The sequence below is a fragment of the Hoplias malabaricus genome, chromosome X1 (assembly GCF_029633855.1).
Source record: "Hoplias malabaricus isolate fHopMal1 chromosome X1, fHopMal1.hap1, whole genome shotgun sequence".
In the NCBI taxonomy this organism is placed as follows: Eukaryota; Metazoa; Chordata; class Actinopteri; order Characiformes; family Erythrinidae; genus Hoplias; species Hoplias malabaricus.
Window position 1 is genome coordinate 12,867,030 of NC_089818.1, and position 11,818 is coordinate 12,878,847.

General features: G+C 41.6%; 1 protein-coding gene across 2 annotated transcripts; it reads left to right on the plus strand.

The window, feature by feature from the left end:
- Window positions 1-522: 522 nt before the first annotated feature.
- LOC136675748 (arf-GAP domain and FG repeat-containing protein 1-like) lies at window positions 523-10,908 on the plus strand. 2 transcript variants are annotated; one of them, XM_066652487.1, is made up of 12 exons: window positions 528-901; window positions 3,712-3,805; window positions 3,910-4,025; window positions 4,276-4,420; window positions 4,578-4,725; window positions 5,008-5,133; window positions 5,385-5,517; window positions 5,996-6,072; window positions 6,155-6,250; window positions 6,562-6,702; window positions 6,980-7,053; window positions 7,641-10,908. In XM_066652487.1, exons 1-12 carry the CDS (start codon window positions 741-743, stop codon window positions 7,698-7,700), a joined length of 1,371 nt encoding a protein of 456 aa, XP_066508584.1. In that variant the 5' UTR covers window positions 528-740; the 3' UTR covers window positions 7,701-10,908. The 2 variants fall into 2 exon arrangements, with proteins under 2 accessions (XP_066508586.1, XP_066508584.1); XM_066652489.1 differs by lacking the exon at window positions 5,008-5,133 and having other exon boundaries at window positions 523-901.
- The last annotated feature ends 910 nt before the right edge of the window (window positions 10,909-11,818 follow it).

An 11,818-nucleotide genomic window follows, 5' to 3' on the forward strand; every position in this document is an offset into this window, starting at 1 on the left:
AGACGATTTAAACATGGGATTTCGATGTTAGTGATTGTGAACGTAGCGTACTAATACTGGGTTTTTAGGTTATTTTCTTGTTAGATAAAATCACATTTGACACTATTAATACTACACAACAGTTAACAAAACAACAGTTAAAATGACAAAAGAGCGGGAGAAAGTTTGAATTATGAATAGCAATTGTAAGTTACAAAAAATGCTTTAAAATGTATTTGTACACCTAATAAACATTACAGAGGTCAGTGACTGATGTTGGATTTATTTCTGGAACACGCCATGCCAGGGAATGTGTTTCACAGCAAAATGTTGAGATTTTTATTCCTCTAAGGATTGTTTATTTTGGGAATGGTGACCTTAACACTATTTAAAGTTATTTATAATGTTAATAAAAAAATAACTTTTTTAATAAATAAAAAAAGATTTGCTAGAAAGAGAAATCCCACCGAATTTAACAGCTGTAAAGGGAGGTAACCTGAAATGTTAATGAAATGTTGTTAAGCGGGTGGACTTGTACTTCCATTCCTATCCCTCTCCGGTCCTATAGAGAGCGGTAACAAGGAGCTGCGCAGAGGCCTTGGTGTTTGTCCCTTATTTCCCAGAAGCAGAGTGATTTTAAGGTGGTTCTTGGAGGCTGCGGCTGTTCTGCCCGAGGTCTGCGCCCTGTGCTGGGGCTGTAGGAACCTGCGCTGCCCTCCTGCCCGCTCAAACGTCTTTTAAAACTCCCCTCAAAAGTGACAATGTCTGCGAAGCGGAGGCAGGAGGAGCAGCACCTGAAGCTGCTGCGGGAAATGCTGGCGCTGCCGCCGAACAGAAGCTGCTTCGACTGCGCGCAGAAAGGACCGACCTACGCCAACATGACCGTGGGTTCCTTCGTCTGCACAACCTGCTCCGGAATATTGTGAGTAAACGTCACGATATGCATAACAGAAGATCCCTTTATGTCATAGCGAATCTTAAATAGGAATCGGGCTAGAGGTGGCATCTTATTTGGATTCTCCCTTCCACCTTAAATACTGCTTCTGGCGTCTGAACTCGATTTCTTGTTGGGAGTTCTCGCACAACCTTTAAAGATGCGGCAATTGCATTCCTGCTTTTCTAATATTCCACTCCACCTTAAATCATTCAACAGTTACGTTCCTGCTATTCACATTCCTGTTTCACCTTAAATGATGCAATAGTTGCATTCCTAGTATTCCACTTCTCCAGTACTCCTTAAATGATTCAGCAGTTACATTCCTAGTATTCCAATATTCCTTTCCACCTTAAATGATGTAGCGGTTACATTGCTGCAATTCCAATGTTTCATTCCATCTTAGTTTATACAGCAGTTGCATTCCTGCCTGTTTTTCCTTTACATATTTAATGGTGTTTCTAACACCTAAAATACACTGCTCAAAAAAATAAAGGGAATACTAACATAACACATAATTGATATTGATATCAATGAATGATATATTCCAGTTGAAAATCTTTATTCATTACATAGTGGCATGTGGTGAGAACAAAATAACATACAAATGATCAATGTAAATCAAAGTTATCGTATGGAGGTCTGGATTTGGAATCATACTCAAAATAAAAGTGGAAAATCAAATTACAGGCTGATCCAACCGTGGAAATTCCTCAAGACAAGTTAAAATGAGGCTCAGTAGTGTGTGTGTGTCCTCCACGTGTCTGTCTGACCTCCCAACGCCTGGGCATGTTCCTGATGAGGCGGCGGATGTTCTCCTGAGGGATCTCCTCAAAGCGTCATTCAACTCCTGGACAGTCTGTGGTGCAACATGGCATTGGTGGATGGAACAAGACATGATGTCCTAGATGTGCTCGACTGGATTCAGATCTAGAGAATGGGCAGGCCAGTCCATAGCATCAATGCCTTCATCATGCAGGAACTGCTGACACACTTAAGCCACACGAGGCCTGATATTGTCATCCATCAGAAGGAACCCAGGGCCCACTGCACCAGCATATGGTCTCAGTGGGTCTGAGGATCTCATCCCGCTACCTAATGGCAGTCAGGGTACCTCTGGCTAGCACATGGAGGGCTGTGCATCCCTCCAAAGAATTGCCACCCCACACCATTTCTAACCCTCTGCCAAACCAGTCATGCTGAATGATGTTCCTGAAGCAGAACGTTCTCCACGACGTCTTCAGAATTTGTCATGTCCGTCACATGTGCTCAGTGTGAGCCTGCTCTCATCCATGAAGAGCACAGAGCGCCAATGGGGAATCTGCCAGTCTTGGTGTTCTCTGGCAAATGCCCATCACCCTGCACAGACTTGTGGACGTCGGGCCCTCATTCCACCCTCAAGGAGTCTGACAGTTTGAGCAGAAATATGGATATTTGTCACCTGCTGGAAGTCATTTTGCAGGGCTCTGGCACTGCACCTCCTGTTCTTCCTTGCACAAAAGTACCTCCTTGCTGCTGGGTTGTTACCCTCCTACGGCCCCCTCCAAATGCCTCTCACTTCTACCTGTTGTCTATTCCATTTGCACATCACAATCAGTGCTGCTTTCTAACTGGACAGGTTGGTTTCACAGAAGTGACTGACGTGGAGTTACATTATGTTGTTAACGTGTTCACTTTTATTTTTTTTGAGCAGTGTACTTCTGATTAGAAAGAATTAGTCCACCTTAAATGGTAAGGTAGTTCCAGTGCCTGACCTCAGTTTTTACTGGAATTTTTCTTTTGCCTGTACCAAGGACTTATGATCAGCAGGGGGTGTTGTCGAGTTGGGTTCAGAGCCGGAAATAAATGGTTAGGACAGAGTCATGGATTATCCACTGTTTACAGTGTAGTCAGATCAGAGTGCAGTATGATACACGTGGAAATTATGAGTTCTGTCAGTTACAGACAGAGTATTTCCGATTGGTTTCAGAACAGCCTGTAGAGCTCCAGAACAGTGGAGAACACTTGCCTAAATGTGATGGCCCCTCGATTCGTGCTGAACACAGCCCCAGAAACACACCCGCAGCATGTTCCTGTTTTAATTACCTTTAGATTTTCTTTCCAAATCAGCTAAAAGGTCATTTTCCAGTTTTGTATTTCCCCAGTTTCAGAAGGCAAAACTCCGCAGGAAACTTGACAGTGTTTTGAGTCGAGATAAAGAAGCTCCAGAAAGAGCTGAGTCTCAAAGTGTTATGGCATTGTGGAACTGGACGGGTCATTTGCAGAATGTTATATTGTCCTCCATGGTGTTCTGGGTAAAGACCAGGGAACTAGACCAGTCTGTCTAATATTCTTTGGTTCCAACTGTGAAAAAACATTACTGGTTTCAAGACCTGCAAATGCACCAAATGGTCCCAATTTCCACACGGGGGGAGGACTTTGTCAGAAATTAATGGGATCTTGATGTAAACAAACCTGACACACAAAGGCTGTGTTAAATTCATGCCATTTTCTGAGCGGAAGTCATCAAGCCTAACACTGCAGTGTGTTGTGGGTATAAGTTATCCACTATGGTATCTAATATGTATACTATTTATTGTGCTGCATTGTGGGATTTTTATTGTGCACTGAGTATTCCAAATTGTAAAGTAAACTATATTCACTATAGTGCACTGGAAAGTGAATAAGACACAGCTGAAGAGAACACTGCTGTTTTCTGGAAATAAAACCTCCAAGTGTCTCTGAGCTCTTGTCTTCTGTTGTTACCTGTCTATAATTTTCTTTACTGATCAAAGCCATTGTTTACATTTTTGTTCCAGGCGAGGTCTTAACCCACCGCACAGAGTGAAGTCCATCTCCATGACCACATTCACACAGCAGGAGATCGAGTTCCTGCAGAAACACAGCAACGAGGTACTACTGCTATTTCTCATTAACAGGTGTGGAGGGTGAAAACTGTGGGTTCTGGGCTCCAAGTTACCACTCTCTCTGCTTTCTCGCTCACTCTCTTTGTACAGGTGTGTAAGCACATCTGGCTGGGGCTGTATGATGACCATAGTTCTGCTGTTCCCGATTTTCGTGAGCCTCAGAAAGTGAAGGAGTTCCTCCAAGAGAAGTACGAGAAGAAGAGATGGTGAGGCGTGTTTTAACTAGACCTGAAATCAAATGAAAAGGGTGGTGGTATGCTTCAATAAAACACACCAGGTGGAAACAAACGGGCATTTTTAGTGGCCATGTGTACCTGTCATACTTGGAGGACTTGCACTACCGTGCCTGACTGGGGAGAGGGAGGGCCAATCATGGAACCATGTTTGGCAGCTGCAGTACACTGACAAAGGCAGAATCCTTACAACTGTGTGTATTTATACCTGTTCCAATCACAGGTACGTTCCCCCGGAGCAGGCCAAGGTTCTAGCTTCTGTTCAAGCCTCTATTTCTGGTTCCTCAGCGAGCAGCACCAGCAGCACCCCAGAGGTCCTGCCCCAGCCAATTAAAACCCTGCACCTCAACAAGACTCCGTCCAACCAGGTAACCGCACCTGTGCTAAACTCAACCAGACAGGTAATTGCACCTGTACATATTGGTATGCCACCAGGGAAATACAGGTTTTTACACAACTCCAACAACAACAATTCCAACCAGCAAGGTTACACACACTCTCTCTCTCTCTCTCTCTCTCACATAGTCTCCTGTCTCAGCTCGTTCTCAGCTCACTGTGGAGAAGAAGTTTGATCTCCTGTCGGATCTTGGTGGAGATATATTCGCTGCTCCTGTGTCTCAATCAGCTGGAGCCTCCAACTTTGCCAACTTTGCACATTTCAACAGACCCTCAGGTAAAATTGAACCCGGGTTGTAAACATCTCTGAAGGTTCTTCAGGCAACCAGAGGTGTGTGTTGTATTATTATTATTATTATTTTATTTATTTATTTTTTTTTAATGTGAATTCAATCTAAAGAAGCCACACCCATTTATTTTTTATTTTTTGTAAAAGCTCAATATCAGAAACACAGTGCTGTGTGTTCTGTGACTCAGATGTCATCATCCTTCATGTTTATTTTTACTGTTTGTGTATTTATTCTTTTTTTGTTTGTGTTTTTCACTCTGCGTTCCATAGCTCAAAACAGTTCAACCACAGATTTTGCCAACTTTGATTCGTTTGGCAGCTCCAGTGTGTCCCACCATTTCCCCCCATCATTATCATCCTCTCATCCGCAGCCCTCCCCTCACCTAACACAAACAGGTACCATACACCTCTGGGCTTTGGTTTAGGTCTGATTTTATTGTGCATTATACATATGGTAAAAAAGGAATATATAGCAGCTGCACAAGAGCCTCCCAGTGCCTCCAATGATCATCATGCCCAATGCCAAGGGTGGGCTAGAGGGTTATAAGGCCCCAGCTTCAGGCTGTAGAATGCTGAGGAATATTTTCTGGACAGGGCTGTCATACTATTTTTAATTTATATATTTTATTTTGTGTGTGTGTGTGTAGGGAGTGTGTCTGTTCCCCCACTGCCAAGTGTACCTGTGCCCGGTGTCCAGTCGAGTTTGTCCAGTGAGGATCGATACGCTGCTCTCGCTGAACTGGACAGTGCTCTCAGCTCCACTCTCAAAGCCTCACAGGGGTAAGACTTTCTTTATTAAAGCTCAGACTACTTTTTCTACTATCAGGCCTGCTTCTGATCTCTGTCTAAATATAAACGATGCTCTCTTCTTTACAGTGAGATCTAACTGCTGGTGTAGTACTGAGGCTGTACCCACAGAGGGTTCAATTTGCATTTTACACTGCAATATACTCTCAAGCACGTCCTGCTTCATTTTGGGGAATAAAAGCATATTATTATTATTATTATTATTATGTGGATTGGCTGTTACTTTCAATCAGCTGCTGCTCAAATCCTGTTTTCCTATTTAGAAACTCAGTCCTTGTGTATGAAGCTGGTCAGTGTCTGAAAGGAAGACGTCTCAGGAAATAGGTTCAGATCAATAGTGAGCTGTTATAGAATATTTACTGGGGACATGTGCACATTACCCTTACAAGTGTCATTCAGTTCCTTTTTAAAAAGTTCTGCATCTTATTTCTCTGTGTGTGTGTGTGAGAAGTGTGTTTGATGCTGTTCCTGGGACTATAGCAGCTCCGCCTCCTCCTGGAATTCCTAGCATGCAACAGGGTTACACAGGTGAGACAAGTTCAAGTGCATGGAGACAGGTCTCACAAAGAAGACATCTTCCCAATCTGTTTACATTTGTTATGTTTTGCAGCTGCTCCTTCCACAAATCCCTTCCTGGCATCTGGAGTGGTTGGGGAGCAGATGTCCACAAATCCGTTCCAGACAAATGGCAGAGCGTCCGCCTCAGGTAAAATAACTGTTTGACCTAAAGTTAGAAAGAAGGGAGCTGTGAGGATTTGATGGCATTCAGCCTATATCAACTACAGTTGTTAGGTGCTGGTGTTGGGTGAAATGTATTTTTTTTTTCCTGGAACCCACACACTGATCCAATTCATCCCCAATTATAGGACTGAGCAGGTGACCTTAGGCTCATGAGCAGCTTCTCTCGACTGGCTAAATTCATGAGCAATTGGTGCTCATGAATGGGTGCCCCTGAGTTTGTTGTTGTTGTTGTGCTTGTCTACAATCTTTTGGACGCTGTCTGTTTGTCTGTTCCAGGCTCTATGAGTATGCCGGCTGGTTTCGGGAATGCTGCGAGTTACTGCCTGCCCACCAGTTTCAGTGGGACCTTCCAGCAGCAGTTTCCAGGACAGGGACCTTTCCACCCTCTTCCTCCTTCAGCGTATGCACAGCCAAACGGTACAGAAACTCAAGCAGTTTTAAAAAACTATAGGGTTATATCTCAAGCTAAACCTAGCCTGTGTATTGTTTGTTTGTAGGGAGAAACTAGGTGTTGATTGAACAGTGCATTAACTCACTTATACTGAAGAAAACTGCTATAAACACAGCAGAAAAACCCATAGACTCCAAACACAGATTTAATAAATACGGATCACTGTTTTGTTGTGTGATCTATGATTCAGTTGGGCAGATGACAAACTTTAAAATCATTGTCAATTTGCCTTTCATCCTCCAGGTGGATTCCCATATGTCCAGGCCAAACCTCCACCAAACTACGGTCAGCCTCAAATGTCCAGTAACCCGTTCATGGTGAGAGAGTTACTGACCTTTCTACATCTGTGATCCAAACTAACGGGAAGCGCATGTGCAGACGTCAAATGCAGTTACATATTTCCACCAGAGAGGTCCCCAATCCTTAAGAGTTATACCATGCTGCTTCGAAGAAGCTTTCACAAAGGATCAAATGTTTCTGTCCTCATCCTGGATGCTCTTTGTGGAGTTAACTTTCAGCTTTTGGTCTGTTTTGTTTTATCACATCACATTGCATTGCTACTTGGAAATAAGTTTATGGAATATTCTTAAGAATATGGCCCTCGTATTGAAAGAAATACATTATTGCTGATATAATTTACTTTAAATGTCATGTCTGGTTCTGTTAGACATTTTAAATTACACTGTTGTGGTGGTGTTTGTTGGTTTGAGTGGATCAGACACAGCAGTGGTCTGAAAATTGTCTGTAATTTTAGAAGAGCTCCTTTGTACTATGTACAAACTGAAAAGCAAACAACCCCCCCTCAAGTGTCAGTGGTATGTTACTAAGCAGGCCTGTTCTCCTATAAAATTGTGTGTGTATTGTCCAGAACGTATGAGTAATGATAATAAATTTTTTCTTCCAGAGTGGAGCTCCAGCTGGGCCATATCCTTCGGGAGGATCTTCCACTAATCCATTTCTCTGAACACACATACACACGCACACACAAAGGCGCGGCTTCAACACTGAACTGAGTGTTTTATATTCACTGCACTGCGAGTGTGAGTTGTAGAGTAAAGAGTTGTGAAGATGCATAAGTTTTCCTTCACCTCTCCCTCGTCTGTGTGTTCAGAACAAAAACAAAATTGCAAACATCTGGAGTCTCTGAAAAACTCCACCAGATGTGCACCCCTAGTCAAAAGCCTTGGGACACTTGGCTTTCTTTTAAAACATTTTATTTTTATTAGTACATAGCATCAGTAAGATACTGATGTATAAACAATTGTTTATTGTCACTGTTGGACAAGACCTGTGCAGCAGGAAACACTGCATCGTTAACTTTCACCAAGAGAGAATTTAAGAGAAATCATTTTTCCAAACAGATGTTGACCATTCCAGTTGATGAGGTCCGAATGACATTTTGCGCACAGTGTAAACAGCACCTGGCTGTATTAATTTTGTCATAAAGTGACAATATTGCAGATAAACGCGTTGGTTTCACAAACAATGTTAATTTTTAAACCTAACCATTTTTCATCACAGTCTGCATTATTTCCTTTTCCAAATATACGGTTCAAAGCACATAGTGAAACACTTAAGTCCTAAAGGTGCTTTATATCCCAGTCAGGTAGTATTAGTGCCATCACAAACACTGGCATGAGTGGGCATGACCTTTACCTTTACTCCCAAGCACTAATATGTCACTAATGTCAGCACAATTATTCACAGAAGTGAGACTCAAAATAAACCTGAGCAGGCTTGAACTTATTACTCAGTATCACTCACTACATTTTCAAGGTATGTATTTAATATGTTCCTAATAATTTGGCTCAGTAATAAGTTTGCCATTTGGATGAAAAATGGAAACTGCAGGTCATAGTAAAAAGCCAGTCTGAATTGTCTTCACAAAGAGGAGCTGTATCCACTTAGCTTTTGTGTGCATCACTGAGAGAAAACCCACACCAGCAGGAGCTCACCAGTGAGAGAATATGGACGAATTGGAAGGAATTAATTAATTAAGGAGAATGGCCCTATTAGCCTCACCATCTCCAGCAGCCACCCAGTCTTGTGAAAAAAAGCATTTATCACTTCAGTCTTTTGAGACTTTTCAGTCAGGCCAAGCCCTAGACCCACACACATGAAATGTATATATACCTTTATATATTAGCTATTGAGTAAAGAGGGGCAGCATGGTGGCACAGGGGTAGTGTCGCTGTCACACAGCTCCAGGGTCCTGGGACTGTGGGTTTGAGACCCACTCCAAGTGACTTTCTGTGGTCTGCCTGTGTCCACATGGGTTTCCTCTGGGTGCTCCGGTTTCCTCCCACAGTGCAAAAACACACGTTGCTAGGTAGATTGGCTACTCCAAAAAACATTTTCCCTCTTTGTGCCCAGTGATTCTAGGTAGGCTTCAGACCCACCGACTGAACTGGTTACAAGAGGTTACAGGCAATGAATGAATATTGAATGCAGCTTTAACACTAAACTTTTATCATTTTAAACCAAACTCTGTCAAGTTTCCTTATGCTAAAGTAAGTTGACCATGAAGGGTTTATGTTAAAGAAAACAGACAAATGAAAACATGCACATTTATTTAAAATGCTTTGTGCTCTGTGTCCCCAGACTTTTGACAGGCAGTGTATGGCTTTGACTCAGTAATGTTTTTATGCTAGAAGTTCAGCTCCTTGTACATATCAATATTTGTAATCCTTTAAACACATTATTCACTATGAGACTGCAATGAGAACCCAGGTTTTAAAGGAAGAGTTCTATGAGAAATTAAATGTCTTCAAATCTCCACAGACCCTAGATGTAGTCGATCGGCCAAGACTAATTTGGAGTCAAAATTCTGCTTCTGTAGTTAAGGACTGGAGCTGCGAGGCTCACATTGCTAACAAACATTGGAAGTCAATAGTCACCCAAATAGCTTCCATTAATATATGCCAGTTCATATATTCATAAGTTGGATCAAATAGTTTACTTTTTTTTAAATAAAACTTCACAGACTGACCTTATTCACAATTTTCAGCTCAACCTGGGACTACATTATCATCCGTATCACACCTTGCTCTCCCATACTATCCCACCTTCTACAGGAGGCCTGAGCACAGAGCATGTTTTGAAACTTCTTACGAGGAATGATGCTAACTGTGATAAGGGAAAACGTGATTCTGGTTAATCCAGAATGGTGTTCTCTTGTTCCAGCTCTCTTGTGAAGTTTTGTTGGGTTTATTGTCCAGTGAGTCACATTGCGTCCTGAAACACACCCACTCATCTGTTCCACATTCATAACAATATGGACATGGCTTTGGACGTGTATTTATGAAGGCTATTTGGGTGACTATTGACTTCCAGTGTTTGTTAGCAAAATTAGCCTTGTACCTCCAGCTCTAAACTAAAAAAGTCAAATTCAGAATCCAAACAACTGATCAACTATGTCCTGGGTCAGCAGTGAATCAGATATTTTATTTTTCATCAAACTATTCCTCTAAGTGAAAGACGTGAATTACAGACACTGTGAAGACTGACTGAAAGGAGTGATTTTTCTTTTCGGTGCGGCTCCAACAGGACGTTAAATGACTGAATTTAAAGACTGAAACCAAAACCGCAAAATGACAAAGAGCAGATTTCTCAGTGGAGGAGATGATGGCTGAGGAAATACAACCTCTCACGGTGTAATGGGGCTCGACCGATATAAACATTTCAGACCTCTTTATTGAGTGTATTCAGCTGCTTTAAGCTGTGCCCACTGTGGAAGCACTAAAACCTCTCTAGAAAATCTGGAGCAGCTACATATGAGCCTCTAGGTCGCGTTTCTGAATTCCAAGCATGGACTAGGCAGATGTATTTCTCCACTATCATTCCCTGACCTCAATTCTGATCCTTATCAGAACAGAAACATTTCCCTAAACATGGATGCCTCATAATAAATCCTGAGTCATTTCAAAGCAATAGTCTTAAGCTTTATCCATCTAATACTGATAAATCTTACTGACATTGGCTGATTTTATCGATTGCTGGATGTTTCGGTCGAGTTCTGGAGTCTAGATGAAGAAGGAGAAGGTCAGTAGTTTATGAATAAATAAGGGTTTATATATATATATATATATATATCTGATCTGCTTCAGAAGCCTTTAGTTGCAGAAGCAGGTTTCACTTGTGTTTTCAAATAGAACCACATCAGATTGACCATTTACCAGTGTATAAGTTAATGTGTACATATATAAATACATGTATAAAAATATTAAAGCTTTTTAACTACTGTATGAAGTGTGCTTTTGTTGTTTTTTACTTGTGCATTAACCTCTCCCCCAATGTAAATGCAGTGTCCAAACAGTCTCAGAAACATAGATTTAGATGCCCATGGTTTCATACCTCACACATATAAGGAACCAATCGGGCGGGGCTTTCCAGCTACAGACGTGGTGTAGGGGTGGGTGCACATGGAGGGGGGACGACTTATAGCATATTCATAAATCTGCATGTAGTGAATGAAAGCAAAAGGAGGTTATACAGTTTTAATGTGTCGGGAGAAGTTATCGCTAATAATGAGTAATAAAGATAATTAAGAATAGGTTTGAGTGGATCAGACCTAATAGCAAGAAGACCATGGTTGCTCCATTGACAAAAAAGATGGAGGGCCATTCATGTTTTTCACAGCATTTTCTGGGCAGACCACCGGTCATTAAATAGAAATTTAAACAAAATGTATCATTTTAGCACTTTTCCATTCACAGTCCAATTTATTGAATTTTCCTTAATTTCTTTCTTTTGTTATTCTTTGTAAATCAGATCAGTGAATAATTTTAATCCAGCACAGTGTCAACATTTTCATTATAATCATTTTATATCAGGCTCGTTCATTTCTGAATCTCTCATAGCTGTTGGTAATATCTGTAATAGCTTATTTTCCAAAATAAAGGTCTCTCTGAATTTATAATTAGTATGAGGAGATTACAAACTCGTCAGATCCTTCCGAAAGGACAGTAATCTGGGTGGTTTTATGGTGGACATGCAGTGGCCTGCACTCTGCGGTGTGCTGAATTTTAGACCAGTGGACCGATATATGTTTGCTGCCACTGTTGGACTGAAAATAATCCAGCA